The sequence below is a fragment of the Furipterus horrens genome, unplaced genomic scaffold, assembly GCF_987537825.1.
Source record: "Furipterus horrens unplaced genomic scaffold, mFurHor1.1.pri manual_scaffold_12, whole genome shotgun sequence".
Classification (NCBI taxonomy): domain Eukaryota; kingdom Metazoa; phylum Chordata; class Mammalia; order Chiroptera; family Furipteridae; genus Furipterus; species Furipterus horrens.
Window position 1 is genome coordinate 59,784,080 of NW_028327182.1, and position 20,971 is coordinate 59,805,050.

At 40.6% G+C, this 20,971-nt stretch overlaps 1 protein-coding gene across 4 annotated transcripts in view; it reads left to right on the forward strand.

Moving 5' to 3' along the window:
* Positions 1 to 698: 698 nt before the first annotated feature.
* Positions 699 to 20,971, forward strand: part of TPP2 (tripeptidyl peptidase 2) — a 99,214-nt gene continuing 78,941 nt past the window's right edge. The window contains exons 1-2 of one of the 4 annotated variants that reach the window (XM_090258927.1): positions 699 to 957; positions 6,207 to 6,335. In XM_090258927.1, the coding sequence (XP_090115053.1) occupies positions 793 to 957; positions 6,207 to 6,335 (294 nt within the window). In that variant the 5' untranslated portion in view covers positions 699 to 792. The remainder of the gene's footprint in view (positions 958 to 6,206; positions 6,336 to 20,971) is intronic. The other 3 variants (XM_090258926.1, XM_090258924.1, XM_090258925.1) reach the window with 3 other exon arrangements.

Below are 20,971 nucleotides of genomic sequence, written 5' to 3' on the forward strand. Positions count from 1 at the left end.
GAGAGAAACATGGATGGCAATCCACTGAGTCACACCAACCAGGGCCCTACTTCAATTTCATACTTTGTTACTGGCTACAAGGACTGAAGGGCCAACAACCACATCCTGTTGCCTGAAGCTAAGACCTATCCCACACTATTCCTCCATTACCCTGACCAAAGGTCTACACTGAACACAGGCAGGGGAATACACACCACTGAATCAAAGAACTCTCTTTCAAAATTTATGTCCGGGCATTTTGCTGATATCTTACGACTACTACTGGGGTAAAGTGTGTGAGTTGGCTCCCTTCCTTTCGGTGGGCTTGAGCTTCTTTAGCAGTTGACAGAAAAGTTCCGTCCACAACCTCAAGTTCGGAAACCATCGCTTGCCAGCGGGGGTCGGGGAGAGTGTTCCACACTTCCAGGATGTTGGCTCATTTCTTTTCCCATCCTTAGGCAAGTGCCTCGGCCCCGGACTCACAAACCCTTTGCTTGGATTCCGATGCTCTCCTAAAAATTCCAAGTGAGACCCTCTTTAAGGGCACAGGTTCCAGAACCGAATCCTCCAACAATGTCTCCGACTCCGCCTCCTTCACTGCGCCAGGGCTACACTCCACACCGCTCCTGAGAGGAGCGCCGTTACCTTACGTACAGAGCCTGATTGGCCACCTCCCCCTGGCGGGCCCGGATTGGCGGCAGGCCGTCCCGCCCCTCGCTCCCGCCCAGGCTAGTGGCAACCCGGGTGGCCTCGCATCGCTAGTCCGCGCGCAGCCTGGCAGTTTACGTCTTCCTCTTCCTCCAGCTTGCGTTCATGGCCACCGCCGCCACTGAAGAGCCCTTCCCCTTCCACGGCCTCCTGCCCAAGAAAGAGACCGGGGCCGCCTCGTTCCTCTGCCGCTACCCGGAGTATGACGGGCGTGGGGTACTCATCGCTGTCCTGGACACGGGAGTTGACCCCGGGGCTCCGGGCATGCAGGTGCAGTAGCCGCGGAGGGCGCGGGCGCGGGCGGCCGGCGGGCCCTGGACACGAAGGGGAGCAACCTCCGACCCCGGAGGCCGAAGCCAGCTCTGAGGCCGAGCGGGAGCCGGGTACTGCAGGGAGACAGAGGGTAGAGCGTGTGCGGAGGCCGGGTGGTGTGCCAGGGGCGCGGGGCCCGCAGCACGGGCGCCCGATGGCAGTGATCCCGGACCAGACAAAAGCGGCATGCCTGGCGCGGCTGGTCGGGTGCCTGGGTCCGCCTTTCACCCGAGAAGCCCCTTCCTGCCCAGGCGCTGCGAGGCCCGGGCCCTCGGGCTCCTCCCCATCACACTACCATCCCCCTCAGATTCCTCTTGTCCCGGGCTCCGGCCAGTGCCTATTTTCAAACGTGGATTTCACAATTTTTATTATGTGTTAAGGGAGATGGGCAAATGACCTACGGGAACTCATTTTTATCACAGAGTTTGGGAGATGTGCTTTTGGGAAGAATTGTTTATCTTTAAACACGAAAGCCGGGTTTCCTGAAAATAACTCGGTCAACTTCCGGAATTGTTTCCTCTGGTAGTTTATGTATTCTGCTTTTAAACCATCTATTGCAATGTACTTGTTCAGGGTCATTGAAACGCATGTCTTATTTAGTTTTTTAGTTTGGTTTTGGCTAACTTCAGACTATTAAATTGTACTCAAGTTAATTTTTAGCCTCTAAATATAAGACAACATTCTTTAATTACAATTTTAAAAATTACTTAGTTTTGTCTCGGGGACCTTTATAATCATTGGTTCAAGGAACCATGCTGAAAGGTAATTGTAAAGGATGGTCCTCTGAAAAATTCTGCTTAAAGTATACAAAGTTTGACTTTTGTAAATTTAACCTTAGCCTGTTACTGAAATCCAGTAATAAAATTTCACTCTCTTGTTCAGGATTATCTCCTGTGTGCTGATCTCTGTCATTGCAGTCCATCTATGAATCTTATCTACACTAACCGCTGAAATTTAATAATGCCCCCCACCCCCGTACCGTTTTTCTCCCGCTTCTGGACTCTGTTGTGCTCTGTAATCATTGAGGTAGCATTTTGGAAGTTCAGATGTAATGCAGGGGGAAAAGGGAACCATCTGACTGTGTAGACTCTCTCTGGTTCCTCCTGTTAATTTTTCTTCAGCAGCATTCTGGAGTACAACACACCTTATGGTGGTCCTGCCAGGCAGTTTTGGTGAATCAGAAGAGGAGCAGGTGATGAGTACCCTCCTGGTAGCTCTAGTGGTACAGTCGTATTAAAACTCTGAAGACTTAAAACAATGACAGCTCTCACGTCATTGAGGCTTTTTTTACAGAGTAGTAATGGTTTCCATTCTGTTGTGGTGTTTGTTTACTTTTCATAGGGATAAGTGGGAGCAGTACACAGCTGAGGAAAGTGGTTGACTGGGTCTTTTGTCAGGATAATAGGATCAGAAGAATTTGGAGGAGTACTGTCGCAGTAAAAATACTTTTGTAGAATTTCCCATATCTGCTTATCAAATTATTCTGTTACTCCCTGTAAAATAACAGTAATTCTCATCCCACACTATCGTTATGAAAACTGATTGAGATTAATTCATGTGACTTTTTTAAGTGTTCAAGAAAAGTGTTAAACACTACTTTTTTAATCAAGGATATTTAGTTAAAGGTGTTTATGCTGGGTCTTAAATCACCTATCTGAAAGATAAATATTCATGTAATAACAAACATTTGAGCATTAAAATATGGTAGTAAAATAAAAGCCTAACTCTTCTAACACCTTTTAACTCTGAGAGGTTGACCTAAACATGACTAGTTAAAAGAGATTCAGTATGGTGGCTTGCAAAAATAGTGACTTTTTAAGTTTTTTCCCTGTAACATTTATTTTGTAATCTTTGAATACCTATGTCATTAAGATAAAGTGGATAGACATAAAAAAGAAGGAAAGAGTGAAATAAGGGCAGAAGAGGCCAAACTGGAAAATTGGAAAGCCAAATGGGGGTCTAAAGAGAGGACTAGAGGCACAAGTGAAAATTTTCAAGAACACAGTGGACTGTCTTATTCTTTGGTAATGGTTTTGGGCCCAGTTCTCTTATGCGACAGTTGTGTGGGCTTGTTGGGATGTAGACAGAATAACAAGAGTAATAATTATATAAATGATTAAATCTTTCCTCAGCCAATATTTGGGCACCTGCTAGGTGCTTAATGTTGTGTTAAAAAATGATATAGTCCTGCAGACTCTGTTACAGAGGTTGATCAGAGAGCACCAGTGAGAGCTGGGCCAATCAAGCTTCATAGATGAGACATGGTACTTGGACTGGACCTGGAAATAAATATGCAGTGGCCAAGGTGTCTCCCTGCTACCTGTGTTGCTTTACATTGATCCATTCTTCACATTGCCAAAGTTATTTTCCTGTACAAAAAATATATATATGTCCATCTATATATGTATTTATATATTTTTTTAATATATTTTTTTCACGTTTGTCTGATATAAAAAACTGTTTTGGCATTCTAATTGCCTTTGCTGAAAAATCCAAAAATTTGAACCGGGTACTATATATGGCCCTTGACCATCTAGCTCCACCTCCTCATGTAGCCGCAGTTCTCATCTCACCATTTTTTCTGTCCATATCCTCAGTTACCCAATGCTCTGACCTGGAACATGTCACCCTCTTTCTTTCACCCAGTGTTTCAGGTCTTTCTCCAACACATGTCTTTCTTTGCATGTGGCGTCTAACCTGCAAGCCTTCCACAATCACCTGTATACTCCTGCTTAATACTTTGAAACCCAGCTGGGTCTTGTCCCTGTTACCTTTTGGGATTTCTGTTGATTTAATTCAGCACCCCGCTTCCTTCCTAACTCTAAATTTCCTTTTGTCTTACTATCTCCAGTGTAGTGGTTGCTTTCACCTAATTGTGAAGTAAGAATTACATAGATACATATATAAGAAATAAGAGAGAGAGATCCTAATAAATAAAGCTATGTCAGTAGTACTATTGATGGTAAGTAAGCCATTAAATCCCATTAGGCTTTCTTCCTTTGCTCACATACTGATAATGAGGTTTCTAATGAGAGGGATCTGTGTCTGACCTGTTAGTGATCTCTTGTGATAACTTGATCTCTAGTCACTGATGTTGTTTACTCATTGAATGAGAATGATATGTGTGACTTGTGTTCTTAGTGCTATTAAAATACTTGTATAGACAGCCCCTGAAGAATAAATATCCAGATTAAGAACTATCATACGTAAAAACCACAGCTGTGCAGCCCCTAACAAATCTATCAGCCCTCGGTGGTTTGATGGCAATTGGAGTGAGATTTGGAGTCCACCAGCCACCCTTTGCTTTGCTTTATAGAGAAAAGAATGTGTGCCCTTGTTTCCTCCATAGAGTGATTTTCCTTCTCCTTTCAGGTATACCTTAACTAAAGAGCTTTAAGGACACTCCAGTTGGTATTAGGGAGGGAGGCAGGTGACTCATAGAAAGGGACACTAAGCTTCATCTTAAAGAGCATGAATTCTCCAGGTGAAAAAGGAGCCCCAAGGCCTTGTATTCTTGTCACACCTGGCATTTTTTGATATTCTTATTTCTTTCTTGAAGGTAGGGGGTCTTCTTTTTTCAGTATCTGTTTGCACATATTCCTGATAGTAACTCAGCACATATATGTTGAATGTTACAGATTCCCTAGTCCAGGAATATCCCAGAAATGATTTTTCTCACAAAAACAATATGAAAATATAGTCCTGTTACCAGTCAGCATGGCCCAGATGAAAGTTTATGGACTGGCCAAGAAACTATATCTTAGAAAAATAAGTCTTAATGCTGAGTAATTAGTATCAGGTCATCCAGTAATTATATATGTATTGAGTACCTATAGGCACTTCTAGGTTTGGTGAATAAAATAGTAATACTCCTAGCTCTGTGGGGCTTATCTTCTAATAGTGGAAATGGAGAAGGAGTCATCCCAACTGTTTAGTTACACAGTGAGTTAAGTTCTGTAAGGGAAACAAGGTAATACTGAGAAAGAATGGATGGCAGCCTCTTAAAGGAAGTCATAGGGAGGTCTTTCTGAGGGGTGGCATTTTAGTAGAAAACTAAGATAATATTGAAATTTTTTGTAAAGACTATAAAGAGGCAGAGAATTCCAAGCAGAAGGACCCTGTGCAAATAAGTTGTGAAGCAGATAAAACTTTTGAACATTCCAGGAATTGAAAAGAGGCGAATGTGATTAGAGCCATGAGTGGCTGAAAGTGGCAGGGTTAGGATCTGGCAAAGGTTTTTTATATTGAGCACTCAGTGAATGCATAGTGGGGTGTGAAGTGGAGGACTGGATAATACAATTCATTTTGCTATTGATTTTTGTGGACGCCAGGAAGGGACATTGGAGACACTGGCATCACATCATGAAGGCAAGAGAGGATCGTGGTGGAGGGTACCAGTAGTAAAAATCAAAGATGAAGATGGAGATTTGAACTACATTTTAGAAGTAGGATTAAGAGGACTTCCTGACAGATTTGATGTGAGGAGTAAACTAAATAGTTAGAGAAGGACTTTGAGTTTCAGGCTTGAGCAACTGGCTGTCTGTTGATTTCCTGAGATGGCAAAGCCTGGAGCGAAACAAGCTTTAGTGTTAAGTTTGAATTTCAACTTACATGAAGTCTTGAGTGCTTATTGTGGCATCTAGGAATGAATTATTATTATTAAACATTTTTCCCCTACAGTTTTGTTCTTGTCCAGCCCCAAGCTCATGTTCTTCAAATCTTTTCTCAACTGTTGCCTCTTCAGTGAGATCTTTCTTGACCATCCTGATTAAAATCAAACACCTGTACCTCTTGTCTTCTTTCCCTGCTTAATTTTTCTCCATAGTAATTATCACCATCTGACATTTATGTATTTTACCTTATTTTGTTTATGGACCATGTATAATGCAAGATCTGTGAGGTCAGGAATTTTTGTGTATTGATCATTACTATATCCCCAACACCTAAAAGAGAGTGTGGCCTGTAGTAAATGCTCAGTAAATATTTGTTAACTGAACATATGAAACCACTTGAAGGATTCTATGATGTTTTTCATGACTAAATTTTCTTTTAAGGATTGTTAGGCTTTTGGCTTAAAACAATGCAGATATTATAGAAGGTTTTATATATGTGTACATATATACGTGCACACATGGGGATTGACATTACTTTCTTTTAAGGATAAAAAGCTAAATCTATAACTCATTTTAATTTTCTTTAATTTTTAGGTTACATCTGATGGAAAACCAAAAATCGTTGATATCGTTGACACAACAGGAAGTGGTGATGTGAATACTGCTACAGTAGTAGAGCCAAAGGATGGTGAAATTATTGGCCTTTCAGGAAGAGTGCTTAAGGTTGGAGCTTTTATCTTTTTATTTAATTTTTTACTTGTCTTTTTTTTTTTTTTTTTTTTGTATTGTCACCTCAGACCATCTAATGTTTTTAGCTTACATTTGATGGCATGGTGAGTGTTAGTAACGTTGCTGTGTAACAAATTACTTTAAAATTTCATGGTTTAAAACAATAAACAATTATTACCTCATTTTCTTTGAGTCAGGAATTTTGGTGTGAGCTAGTTCGTTGCCTCTTGTTCAAGACCTCTTCTGAGCTTGTTGTTAGCCAGGGCTGTGGTTTCAGATGCAGGCTCAACTTGGGTCAGAAAGAGGAGTCTTGTTTCCAGGTTCACTCAGACCCAAGATATAGGCTGTGGTCTTTTTATAAATTAATCTTGGAAGTGACATTTCATTACTTCTGCCATATTCTTTTCATTACAATGAGTCATTAAATCTAGCACACACTTAAGGGGATGGGGTTTTATAAGGGCATGAATACCAGGATGTGGGGTTCATTAGGGGCCATCTTAGAGGAAGTCATTGTTTTGTTATTTGATAGTAGGCTTAGAATTGTTTTGTTTTGTTTTTCAGTGTGGTTGCCAAATACTAAAAATTTTAAGTTTTGAATAGAAAGGTGGGAAAAATGACCAGATGACAGTTTTGCCTTCATTTTTTTCTGTCCTTTCTGGGAACTTGAACGTGAACTATTTAGGCTTTAATAATTATGGACTTAAGTAATTAGCTTTGTCTTATTCCTTGTACTTGGTAGAGAGGCTGGAGTAAGCTAACATGAAAAATAATTAGAAAACAAATAGTGCACTTCATGAAATATTAGCTAATGAGTTTGTTAGATGGCAAGAATTTGTGATTCATCTTTTAAACTAATAAGCAGAATTAGTTTGGGAAATAAATTTGTGGTTGCTTATATGTGTAAAGAGCTATATTTTACTTTTCCATCTTTTACCATCTGTCTGAATTAGGTTTAGGCATTGTCTACTGAATTGTTGTGGCAATGGATTAGTTATCTAACAAAGTAATAAAAACCTAATGGTTTAAAATCACATCACATATGTTCTTATATTTATTATCTTACTGTTCCCATGGGTCAGAAGTCCAGGCATGGCTCTTTGTGGCTCTCAGCCCATGGTCTCACCAGACTCCAGTCAAGTATTGGTTGGAACTGTGGTCTCGTCTGAGACTCCTCTTCTAAGTTCACATGGTGGTTGGCATAGTTTATTTTATTTTATTTTATTTTTCTGTCCTGACAACTTGTTTTTTGAAGGCCAGCAGAAGAATTTCTCTGTCCTCAGGGAGGACCTCAGTCTCTCTTTCAAAGAGCTCACCTTATTAGATCACATACACAAGGCTCATCTCCCCTTTGATTAACTCAGTCACCTGATTAAAGACCAAAATGTACTTGCAATATCCTTCACCTTTGCTATATTACTTGGTATAACATAATCACAGAAGTAATATTCATAGATCCTGCCTTCACTAAGCAGAGAAGACTGTATAAGGAAGGGCATGGATTATCTTAGAATCTACCTACCACAGGCAGACAGCAGACATTAATATTTTGCTGCACTTTGGTGCACTTTTCCTGTGCTATGGACTGAATGTTTGCGTGCCCCTGATATTCATATATTGAAGCCCTAACACCCAGTGTGATGATGTTTGGAGGCAAAAAAGACCTCTTCAACAGGATTTTACTGCATAGAACATTAACAGTAAGGTTGACACTTGGCTCATTAAGAAAATGTTCAATTCCCTGCTTGGCATTTATAAAAGACTTGGGAAAGAATTGCGAGTAAAGAGATTCTGTTTCTCATGTGACAGTCCGTCTTATTACATTGTAGTTACCATGTAATTAAAGCCATTTTAAAGTTATGCAACTTAAAATGGTCAAAATATAATATTTTGATTCTTAAAGAGACAAAGTATATTCATTTGTAAAGAATTCTCAAATACTGTAAGTAAAAAGATATTTTTCAAAATTACCTCATAGAGAAAAGTTAGCTTTATTCTAACTTGGTTAAAATTATAGATAACAGAAACATGATCTATTTTCTGATTTTTTAAAAAATATCCTCATTTAAAAAAAAAAACATTTTATTTATTTTTGTGGGGGGAGGAGAAAGGGAGAGAATCATCAATGTGAGTTAGGAAGCTATTCTTTAGAAAAGGTTGATTAAGTTTTGAATGAAAAGCACTAATTTGTGTGCCAACATATTCTAGATGTTCATTTCATTCAGAAATGATTAGTGATATACAGGCTTTTAAAAAGTCAATAGATCTTTTAACTTCTGTGAATGATTGTTTTTCTCTGTTTAGCTGTGAGAAAGTTTTATCCGAAAGTTTCCTACCTGGGAATAATTTGATGAGGGACATGGGGGCAAGTTGGTTAAAGATGCTGCACAAATGAGAATTGATGAGTGAACCAACTCTCAGTAATTGATAGTTTAACTTCATAATTTATACACATTTAAAAACTGTTTTTAATGATTATAGGTTCTATGTTTACAAAGAGTGTGAATCTTCCACATTTTATTTTTATTTATTGGTTTGAGAGAGAGAAGCATAGATTTGTTGTCCTACTTATGCATGCATTCATTGCTTGCTTCTTGAATGTCCCTGACTGGGGATTGAACCTGCAACTTTGGTGTATTGGGACAATGCTCTAACGCACTGAACTTCCTGGCCAGGGCCCTCCACATTTTCTTTATTGGCATTTCAAATAGGTTGATGTTCAGTGCATTTTGTTACTGATCAGAATCATAAAGTAGGGGTTACTTTTTACACATAAGAAGCTAGAAGCCAGTGGGTCCCACTTAGTTAATAGTAGTGTTTGGTTTCATATGGTTTATATGACTTTATTTTTTAAATATATTTTATTGATTATGCTATTACTGTTATCCCAATTATTTCCTCTTTGCCGCCCTCCACTCACTACACATATTCACTACAGCATTGCACCAACCCTTAGTTCATGTCCATGGGTCATGCATATAAGTCCTTTGGCTATTCCATTTTCTATACCATTCTTAATAGCCCTCTGTTTATTTTGTACCTAATAATTTGTACTTTTTAATTCCTCCACCTTTTCCCTGATTCTCTCTCATTTTCTGTCTCAACTGATAACTCTCCAAATGATTTCCATTATCTGTGATTTGTTTCTGTTCTGCTTAGTTTGTTTTTTAGATTCAGTTGTTGATAGTTGTGACTTTGTTGCCATTTTAATGTTTGTGGTTTTGATCTTTTTCTTATATAATTCCATTTAACGTTTCATATGATAATATCTTGGTAATGATGAACTCCTTTAGCTTTACCTTCTCTGGGAAGCACTTTATCTGCCCTTTCATTCTAAATGATAGTTTTGCTGGATAGAGTAATCTTGATTGTAGAGTGCTTTTCATCACTTTGAGTACTTCCTGCCAGTCCCTTCTAGTCTGCAAAATTTCTTTTGAGAAATCAGATGACAGTCTTATGGGAACTCCTTTGCAGGTAACTCTGCTTTTCTCTTGCTGCTTTTAAGATTATCTTTAACCTTTGGCATTTTAATTATGATGTGTCTTGGTGTGGTCCTCTTTTCATCTATCTTGTTTGGGACTCTCTGTACTTCCTTGACTTGTATGTTTATTTCCTTCACCAAATTAGGAAAGTTTTCTTTCATTGTTTTTTGAAATAAATTTTCAATTTCTTGCTCTTCCTCTTCTCCTTCTGGCACCACTCTGATTGATATGTTGGTATGTTTGAAGATGTCCCAGAGGCTCCTTAGCCTGTCCCTGTTTTGAAATCTTTTTTCTTTTTGCTCTTCTTTTTTTTTTTTTTTTTTAATTTTTTTTATTGATTATATTGTTACAACAGTTCCAATTTTCTCCCCCTTGTTCCCCTCCACCCAGCGCCCCCCTCTCCCAGCAATCCCCCCCAAGTCCATACCCCTGGTTCATAAAAATTAACTATCCCCCCCCTCTCAAATATTAGGACCCTTTGTAATCTTGTAAAGGACCATGGGCGAAGGTCTCAAGCTCCTCTAGCTGCTTCAAGCTGGACATGGTCGTCGTCCTACCTACCCTTGGGTCCAGAAAACCCTAATAAGAGTGGGGGTGTGGAGGGGAGGGTGGCCTTCCCACATGGGGAAGGATCGTGCAGACTCCAGGTCAGTTGGCGGTCTCCAGACAATGGCGTGCTTGGTTTAACAGGCTGGCATCCTTGTTGTGTTCTGGGGGCAACAGATTTGGCAAAAAGGGTTAAAAGACATCATTCAATCCATAACTACTAGATGACAAAAGGCAGGGATTAATTTTTCAATGTTCCATATTAGGGGAAAAAAAAAAAAAAAAAGGCTTCTTTGTAAGGTGTGCTAGGCACATCTCGCCTGTCCAAAACCCTTTTGCCCATTATACTTAGTTTGGGCTGAGGTAAATAGTTTAGGTTTTTCCCCCTCTCAGACCTCTGGGCCTTTTCTGTCCAAGCCATTAGGACAGAAAAGAGAAACCCGTTTTAAAGTGAAGCCCACAGACCACCCCATTCTTCCCCAACCCAGCCATTTAGTTCAGCCAAACCGTTGAGTCTCAGGAGGCAGCGCTGCAGAGAGGATTAAGTGAGGCTTATGCATACAGATAATCACTCAGGTAATGCGATCATAGGCTTATGTCCTTTGAAAACAAAAAACACGTGTTAATTTATGTAACATAACCCGCAAACAAGTCTCTAAATCTGGAGAAGAAACTTTTAAGATGGTTAGTTGCCCTGTTTTATACTCTACTACTGATCATTGTGATTTTCTTTGAATAATAATTTTTCTCCCTAAGGTTACCCTCCTTGTCTTTAAAGGGACTACATTAAGTCCATTTTTAATTTATCCTGTTCGTTTGCATAAACATAACAAGAGCAGCAAATGATCACTTATGATCTTTAGTTCTGCTTTGCTGGAACTTACCCAAGGAATATTCGGGGTGACCTTCAGTCTGTTCTTCAGGGCACAGAAGCTGTGCCACATATCTGGCATTCATCCTTGCCTGTACACACCTGTTTTTTCCAAGTCTTTCTGGTCTTTCCTTGTGCCTTAAGGTCCCTTCTAGCCATCTTTCAGGAAAACAACCTTCGTTCCTTCCCTGGAAAGATTGTTGTGGACCGCACAACCAACCATGGTACCAGGCCTTTTATCTCACGGGCTTTTATTACCTTTGAAAGTCATTCCCAGTTCCTCAGGGCTTTCTGGTAAGAATCTGAGCCCAAGTATGTTTCCTTTAGGCTTGACATTCCAGTCAAAGACTTGGTCAAAAAAAAAAGAACCTCTGTTGACAACTGGTCTTATTAGTTCTATGCAAAGGAACTTATGTCATTACTTACTTGTTTAGAATGCCAAACTCTGGAGGGATCAAATAGGGAGAAAAATATACAACGTGAAGGAAAATCTTTGTCCTAATATTCACTGAACTGGCATTTCCATTCTTCATATTTTCATTTTTCCCCACTAAAAAATTTTGGTTTGTTTTTCCATTACAATTGTCTCACTTTTTTAGCCCTCTTGTTTCCCTGCACCCTGTCCCTCCCCTCCCACACATTTAGTCCCCACTCAGTTGCACCTGTCTGTGGGTCATTCATATATATATATATTTTTTAACTTGACCCATCCCCTTACACCTTTCTTTTCCTCCCCCCCGCCCCCCTTGTTACTGTTAGTCTACTTCTTGTTTACATACCTCTGGTTCAATTTTGCTCATTTGTTTGTGTTGTTCATTAGTTTCCTGTAATAGGTGACAGCATAAGGTATTTTTCTTTTGTTGCCTGGCTTATTTCACTAAGCATAATTTTCTCTAGTTCCATCCATGTTGTTGCAAATGGTAGAAGTTCCTTCTTTCTTTCTGCTACATAGAATTCCATTGTGTAAATGTACCACAGTTTTTTGATCCACTCATCTACAGATGGGCACTTAGGTTGTTTCCAGCACTTGGCTATTGTAAATAGTGCTGCTATGAACATTGGAGTGCATAGGTTCTTTTGAATTGGTGTTTCGGGATTTTTTGGATATAATCCTAGCAATGGAATTGCTGGTTCAAAAGGCAGTTCCATTTTTAGTTTTTTGAGGAAATTCCAAACTGTTTTCCACAGTGGCTGCACCAATCTGCATTCCCACCAGCAGTGCACCAGGGTTCCCGTTTCTCCGCATCCTCTCCAGCACAAGTTGTTTGTTGATTTGTTGATGATTGCCATTTTGACTGGTGTGAGGTGGTATCTCATTGTGGTTTTAATTTGCATCTCTCTGATGGCTAGTGATGTTGAGCATACTTTCATATGTCTATGGGCCCTCTGTATGTCTTCTTTGGAGAAGTGTTTGTTCAGGTCCTTTGCCCATTTTTTAATTGGGTTGTCTGTCTTCTTGCTGTTGAGTCGTATGAAGTTCTTTATATATTTTGGAGATCAATCCCTTGTCTGAGATGTCATTGGCGAATATATTTTCCCATATGGTTGGTTTCCTTTGCATCTTGCTGATGTTTTCTTTAGCTGAGCAGAAACTTTTTAGTTTGATGTAGTCCCATTTGTTTATTCTTTCCTTTATTTCCCTTGCCTTAGGAGATATATCAGTGAAAATGTTGCTACGTGGGATATCTGAAATTTTCCTGCCTATTTTTTCCTCTAGGACTTTTATGGTATCACGGCTTACATTTAAGTCTTTGATCCATTTTGAGTTTATTCTGGTGTATGGTGTGAGCTGGTGGTCTAGTTTCATTTTTTTGCATGTCCCTGTCCAGTTCTCCCAACACCATTTGTTGAAGAGGCTCTTTTCACTCCATTTGATGTTCTTTCCCCCTTTGTCAAATATTAGTTGACCATATGAACCTGGGCTTATTTCTGGGCTATCTATTCTGTTCCATTGATCTATATGTCTGTTTTTATGCCAGTACCAGACTGTTTTGATTACCGTGGCCTTGTAGTATAGTTTGATATCAGGTATTGTGATTCCTCCTACTGTGTTCTTCCTCAAAATTGCTGTGGCTATTCGGGCTCTTTTTTGGTTCCATATAAATTTTTGAAGTATTTGTTCTAGGTCTGTGAGATATGTTGCTGGTATTTTAATAGGGATTGCATTGAATCTATAAGTTGCTTTGGGTAGTATGGACATTTTAATGATATTGATTCTTCCCATCCATGAGCATGGTATATGCTTCCATTTATTTGTATCTTCTTTAATTTCTTTCTTCAGTGTTATGTAGTTTTCTGTGTACAGGTCTTTTACCTCTTTGGTTAAGTTTATTCCTCGGTATTTTATTTTTCTTGTTGCTATGGTAAATGGGATTTTTCTTTCAGTCTCTATCTCTGAGTTTTTATTGTTGGTGTATAAAAATGCCTTCGATTTCTTAATATTGACTTTGTATCCTGCTATTTTGCCGAATTCTCTTATTAGATTGAGTAGTTTTTTTGTGGAGTCTGAAGGATTTTCTATGTACACTATCATGTCATCTGCAAATAATGACAGTTTTACTTCCTCTTTTCCAATTTGGATGCCTTTTATTTCTCTTTCTTGTCTGATTGCGGTGGCTAGAACTTCCAAGACTATGTTGAATAGGAGTGGAGAGAGCGGACATCCTTGTCTTGTTCCTGATCTCAGGGGAATGCTCTCAGTTTTTGCCCATTGAGTATGATGTTGGCTTCAGGTTTCTCATATATGGCCTTTATTATGTTGAGGTATGCTCCCTCTATTCCCATTTTGCTGAGAGTTTTTATCATAAATGGGTGTTGTACTTTATCAAATGCTTTTTCCGCATCTATTGATATGATCATGTGGTTTTTGTCTTTCATTTTGTTTATGTGGTGTATCACGTTTATTGATTTGCGAATATTAAACCATCCTTGCATCCCTGGGATGAATCCTACTTGATCGTGGTGTATGATCTTTCTAATGTGTTGCTGGATCCGGTTTGCCAATATTTTGTTGAGGATTTTAGCATCTATGTTCATCAGCGATATTGGTCTGTAGTTTTCTTTCTTTGTTGTGTCTTGACCTGGTTTTGGAATTAGGGTTATACTGGCTTCATAGAACGAGTTTGGGATTCTTCCCTCTTCTTGTATCTTTTGGAATAGTCTGAGGAGGATAGGAGTTAGTTCTTTCCTAAATGTTTTGTAGAATTCACTTGTGAAGCCATCTGGTCCTGGGCTTTTGTGTGCTGGGAGTTTTTTGATTACTGCTTCAATTTCGCTAGCTGTTATTGGTCTATTCAGACTTTCTGCTTCTTCTTGATTCAGTTTGGGCAGACTATAGTTTTCCAGGAATCTGTCCATTTCCTCTAGGTTGTCAAATTTCTTGCCATACAGTTGTTCGTAATAATTTCTTATAATTCTTTGTATTTCTGTGGTATCAGTTGTGATTTCTCCTCTTTCATTTCTGATTTTATTTATTTGGGTGCTCTCTCTTTTTTTCTTGATGAGCCTGGCTAAAGGCTTGTCAATTTTGTTTATCTTTTCAAAGAACCAGCTCCTACTCTTGTTGATCTTTTGAATTGTTACTTTAGACTCTATGTCATTTAATTCTGCTCTGATCTTGATGATTTCCTTCCTTCTACTTGATCTGGGTTTTGCTTGTTGTTCTTCCTCTAGTTCTTGTAGCTGTAGGGTTAAATTTTTTATTAGAGATTCTTCTAGCTTTTTTAGGTAGGCTTGTATTGCTATGAACTTTCCTCTTAAGACTGCTTTCGCTGTATCCCATAGGTTTTGGGTTGTTGTGTGTTCATTATCATTGGTTTCCAGGAACTTTTTGATTTCTTCCTTGATGTCATTGTTAACCCATTCATTATTTAATAGCATGTTATTCATTCTCCATGAGTTTGAATGTTTTTGAGTTTTTTCCTTGAGGTTGATTTCCAATTTTAAGGCACTGTGACCTGAGAAAATGCTTGATATAATTTCAATTTTCTTGAATATATTGAGGCTTGTTTTGTGTCCTACCATGTGGTCTATCTTTGAAAATGTTCCATGTGCACTTGAGAAATATGTATATTTTGCTTCTTTGGGGTGTAAACTTCTATATATATCGACTAAGTCCATTTGATCTAAAGTGTTGTTCAGTGCCTCAATATCTTTGGTGTTTCTTTGCTTTGAAGATCTGTCCATTGTTGACAATGGGGTGTTAAAGTCCCCTACGATGAGTGTGTTGCTGCCTATATCTTTCTTGGAGTCTTTCAAAATTTTCCTTACATATTTGGGTGCTCCTAAGTTGGGTGCATATATATTTATAAGGGTTATATCTTCTTGATGGATTTTTCCCTTAAGTATTATGAAATGCCCTTCTTTGTCTCTTTTTATGGACTTTGCTGTGAAATCTGTTTTGTCTGATATAAGTATTGCTACCCCGGCTTTTTTTTCATGTCTATTTGCTTGGAATACATTTTTCCATCCCTTTACTTTCAGTCTGTGTATATCTTTTGTTCTAAGGTGGGTCTCTTGTAGACAGCATATATGTGGGTCATTCTTTCTAATCCATTCAGCTACCCTATGTCTTTTAATTGGAGCGTTTAATCCATTTACGTTTAAGGTTATTACTGATAAGTACTTATTCATTGTCATTTTCCCCCTTTGTACTCGTGTTCTTCTCTGTTTCTCTCTGTTTCTTTATCTTTTTAGAGCAGACCCTTTAGCATCTCTTGCATTGCTGGTTTGGTGGAGATGTATTCTTTTAGTCTTCCTTTGTCTGAGAAACTCCTTATTTCGCCTTCCATTTTGAATGAGAGCCTTGCTGGGTAGAGTATTCTTGGTTGTAGGCCTTTGTTTTTCATTGCTTGGAATATTTTTTGCCATTCCCTTCTTGCTTGTAGTGTTTCTGCTGAGAAATCTGAGGATAGCCTTATTGGAGCTCCCTTGTATGTTATTAGTTGTTTCCCTCTTGCTGCTTTTAGGATTCTCTCTTTGTCTTTGAATGTTGCCATTTTAATTATGATGTGTCTTGAGGTGGGCCTGTTGGGGTTCATCTTCATTGGGACCCTCTGTGCCTCCTGGATTTGCGTGACTCTTTCTCTCCTCATGTGAGGGAAGTTTTCTGTCATTAGTTTTTCAAAGAGGTTTTCTATCCCTTGCTCTTCTTCTTCTCCTTCTGGAATTCCAATGATACGGATATTGTTACGTTTCATGTTGTCCTGCAGCTGTCTTAGAACCTCTTCAGTCTTGTTCAGTCTTTTTTCATTTTGTTGCATTGTCTGGGAGTTTTTGTGTAGGTTGTCCTCCAGCTCGCTGATCCGATCTTCTGCTTCCTCTAGCCTGCTTTTAATTCCTTCTACTGTGTTCTTCAATTCAGAGATTGTATTCTTCATTTCCTCCTGGCTCTTATTGATAGCTTCCATGTCCTTTTTGATGCTGGTATAATTCTCAGTAAGTTCCTTATAGTTCTTCTGGAGTTCACTGTAGTTTTTCTGGAGTTCTTTGTAGTTTCCGCTGAGCTCATTTAGCTTCTCCATAATCCATGTTTTAAATTCTGTATCTGATATTTTGCTCCCCTCTATTTCATTTAGCACTCTTTCTGGGGATTCTACCTTTCGTTTTGATGGGGGGTTGTTTCTCTGTCTCCCCATTTTTGTGATTCCTTTTGTTTGTTGGTGCTTCTTAGAATGATCAGTTCTTCCTGGATCTGCCTCTTGTAGCGTCAGATCATGTACCAGACTGGCCCTAGGCAGCCTGTTGGAGACTTCCAGGGATCTACTGCCTTTGTCTCTCTTCTTTAGTTGTTACTATACTCAATCTGTGATCAGCCGTCAGGCTTAAGGACCGTGGGTGTGGCAACTTAATTCCTGTAGGCAGGGCTTTTATTTCCCCTTAGTATGACACCACTTGGAGGGGGATGGTCTGTCTGCTGTACTGGGGCTGAGTCAGCACTGGCTGGTCCTGGGAGGGGGTTAGTGTAGCTTCCACTTACTCCTCCGCCCTCCTGGATCTCCGTCTGTGTTGTCCTTGATGATATTTCTTTAATCTGTCTGGTTGTATTTCAGCTACTTTTTGGTGGATCTTTTTCTCTGGTTAGTTGATTGAGAGTCACTCTGCCCACCTTGTCTTGAGATCTTTTGTGAAGGTGCTGCTAAAACATAATTACACAACCCAGGCAAGAAACCCACACCCTGCAATGTCTCCCCCAAATACAATCCCACTATAGGCTGCAAATGAGCCCGTGTTAATATACTTGTGGAGATACTGGGACTCTTATTTCGTAGGAGAAACAGAAAGGAGTTGTTTTAAATGAAGGAAGGGTAATTTTTGAGCTGGAAGTTGATAGAGTATTAATATTAGCAATTGGGATCAAGGTTATGTAAGAGAGCAATTAACACTTACACTGTCTGTTTGAAAAGGAGGGGAGGATTACAGTGTGGAGTGTGAAAGTTGAAGTGTATAGTATTAGGATTATATAATCGGTATATACTATATGATTAGCGTGGGAGGTAGGGTAGACACAACAGATATCCAGGTAGACAGACAGCCAGAAATTGAAAGAGAGGGCTGGGGAGGTTAGAAGGTAGGAAATAGATTGAGAGAGAATTTTTTAAGGATAAAAATACAGAGTAGAAAATAGCAAGACAGGAAGGGAGAGAGGAAAGAGAGAGAGAAAGTAGAGAAGAGAAGGGTAGGAGAGAGAACAAAAGAAGAAGGGGAGGTAGAAGAGAGGGGACTGGATTAAAATTCTTTTTTAAATTATATGTTATAAAAAAGATTAGGAGATTAAAACATGATATAAAGTTGCAAGATAGAGAGAAAAGGTGAATATAGAGAGAGAGGAATAGGAGATAGGAAAGCAAGAGGATTTGGGAGGAAAAGAGCTCAGAGGAGGGAAGGAAATCAGGAGGAAGAGGAGATATTAGGGAGGGGAGGATTGAAATTGAAGAGTTGGCAAAAGATAGGATGAAGGAGAGAAATACAAGAGGTAGGGAAAGAAGTGGGGGGGTGGGGTAGAAAAAGAGAAGGGGTAAGAATAGGAGAGTAAAGGGAGAGGGGGATAGATTAGAATTATAATTTGAATATTAAGAGATTAGAATATAAAGTGTAATAGGGAGAGAGAGAGATTATGTATAGGGAGAGAAGGAAAATAAGGACAAGAGATGAAAGAAAAATGAATGTAGACTGAAGGGGGACAAAATAAAGAAAGAAATTTAATAAAGTTGAAGGTGCGTAGCGCAGAGAAAGGAGAGGGTGAGAAAGGGAGAGAACTTAAAATTATAAAATTAACTGAGAATAGGATGCAGGGGAGAATGCTAAGGGGAGAGAAGGGGGGGAAGGGGAGGGGAGAAAAGGAGCGAGAATAAGAAGGGACTGACGGTAGGGGTAGTTAGAGAGAGAGTGAGAGATAAAAGAATGAGGATTTTAACTCAGTTCAACTTTTATGCACAGTCTCTGGGTATTTTTGGTTTGTTTGTTTTTTGGTTTTTCCTTGCTTCCTTCCTGAGTCTGCTCCTATTCAAAATTCCATGAGTTTCAAATCTTTTCTGGTTGGTTGGCTGGCTGTGGGAGGGTTCTGCTTGATTCTGGGGTTGCTAGTTTTTTTTTTTCGTGGGCCTACCACCGCTCTGCTGTGAGCTGCCTTTAGTAGTCCCCTCCTGAGGCACCCTCAGCCCTCCTCAGGCTTGTCCAGCTACTCCTTCCCACTGTTGGTCCAGCCTGTGCCTGCCAGCAATCCGCGCCCTGCCTCCAGTCCTGTCTCTATTCCCAGGCTACAGCTTCTGCTCTCTTTCCTGTCTATATGCCTGCGCACCCCACCTCTCTCCCTGTCTCAAGATCGTCCTTTTGTTCTGCAGGACTCTGGCACAGTCGGTCAAAGTGCCGGGCCCAGTGGCCCTTTCCTGCCCAGGGCCTCTCCCCTAGTCTGGAGCTTTGCAGTGGTTTTCCTGCCTGTGCTCTTCTCCTTGCCCCAAAACTTTCTCTATTCCGAGCTACCGCTTCCGCTGGCTTCCCTGTCTATCGGCCTGCGCGCTCTATCTTTCTTCCCGCCACAGCACCGTCCCTTTGTTCTGTGGGACTCTAGTGTGGTCGGTCAGCGCAGCACTCTCCTTCCCCGGAGCTCTCTGCCGCCCTGCGGGCCCTTCTCCTTGCCCTAAAACCGTCTCCCCTCCAGAACCTCCGCCTCCGCTCTCTTCCCTACTTACACACCCTGCACATCCTATTTCTCTCTTAGCCCCAAACCTGCCTTTTGTTCTGTGGGATTCTAGCGCGACTAAAGAGCAAACACTGATTTCAAGAACACAGTTCTCCCCCGGTCTGGAGTTCCACAGCAGTTTTTCTGTGCGGCCCGTCTCCTTGCCCCAAAACTGCTCCTTTGTTCTGTAGGGCCCTAACGCTAGTGCTGGGTGCGCCCGGGATGCCGAGTTTTCCGTCGGAGGTTGCAGCTGAGGATGTTTCTCTCTAGACTCAGGTCACACAGTTTCTCCCAGTCCTGGTTGTTCACTGTTCTCTCCCTCCTCTGGCTTTTTCGGCCAAATCCTCTCCCTAACTCCCTACAAGAATTCACTCCCGGCTAGTGAGCTCTCCGGCTTGATACTGCAAACGCACGGAGTCTCAGAATGACTCAGTCTGCAGTTTGTGATAAACCCCTCCACCCCCCTCCACGCTGCTCCCACGATCTCCTCCCCGTTCACGTTATCAGATATTCCCACTCACTCAGTCATTCCTCCCCAAGTTTGTTCCTCCTGGATTGTCTCCTTAACAGGAGCGAGCTGAGAACACTGTTCCTACTCTGCGACCATCTTGGTTCCCCTCTTTTTGCTCTTCTGATTGAATGCTTTTATCTTCCTTATGTTCAAAATCATTGATTTGATTCTCGGCTTCATCCCCTCCATTGTTGTTTCCCTTTATAGATTTTTATTTATTTCACTTAATGTAAACTTCATTTCTGCCTGGGTCTTTTTTATGCTGTTGAAGTACCCAGTGAGTTCGTTAAGCAACATTATAACCAGTGTTTTGAACTCTGTATCTGATAGGTCGCTTTAGTTCTTTTTCTGAGTTCTCTTCTGTTCTTTCATTTGGGCCATATTTCCTTGGCTCCTCATTTTGTCAGCCTCCGTGTGTTCTGTGTATTAGGTAGAGTTGCTTTGACTCCCTGACTTAGTAGCATTGCCTGTTGTAGAAAAGCTCATCTGTAAGTTATATGGGGTGGAGTCTCAGGTAATCGCCAGGATGGGGCAACCTATGTCACCACTCTGTGGCTCTATTTGGGGGAAGACTCAGAGAAGGGACAATGCCACTGCCTGGTCTCTGTAGTTTTTCCCCAGAGCAAGCTGTCTCCGCCACTTGCTCTGATGCCAATCACTTCACTTTCTCTCTGCTTGCCACTGGTGACCTTCCAGCTGTTGCCCTGGTGCTAAATACCAGAGGGAGTGTAAGTCAGTCTGTTGTGGGCCCCTTAAGAGGAATCTCCTAAGAATCTCACAGTTTCTGCCACTGCCCCAACCACCACTGGTTTTTACAGCCAGAAGTTATGGGGTTTATCTTCCTGGTGCTGCAACCCTGGGCTGGTGTTCTGGTCTGAGGCTGGTATCCCTTTCTCCCAAGATACCCCTCCCGATTTTCATCCACCACATGTTGATGTGGGATTGCCTGTTCTGCACCTCTGCCCCTCCTACCTCTCTCGATGAATGTGGCTTCTTTAAATCCTTGGTTGTTGGACTTCCATACAACTTGATATTATGGCT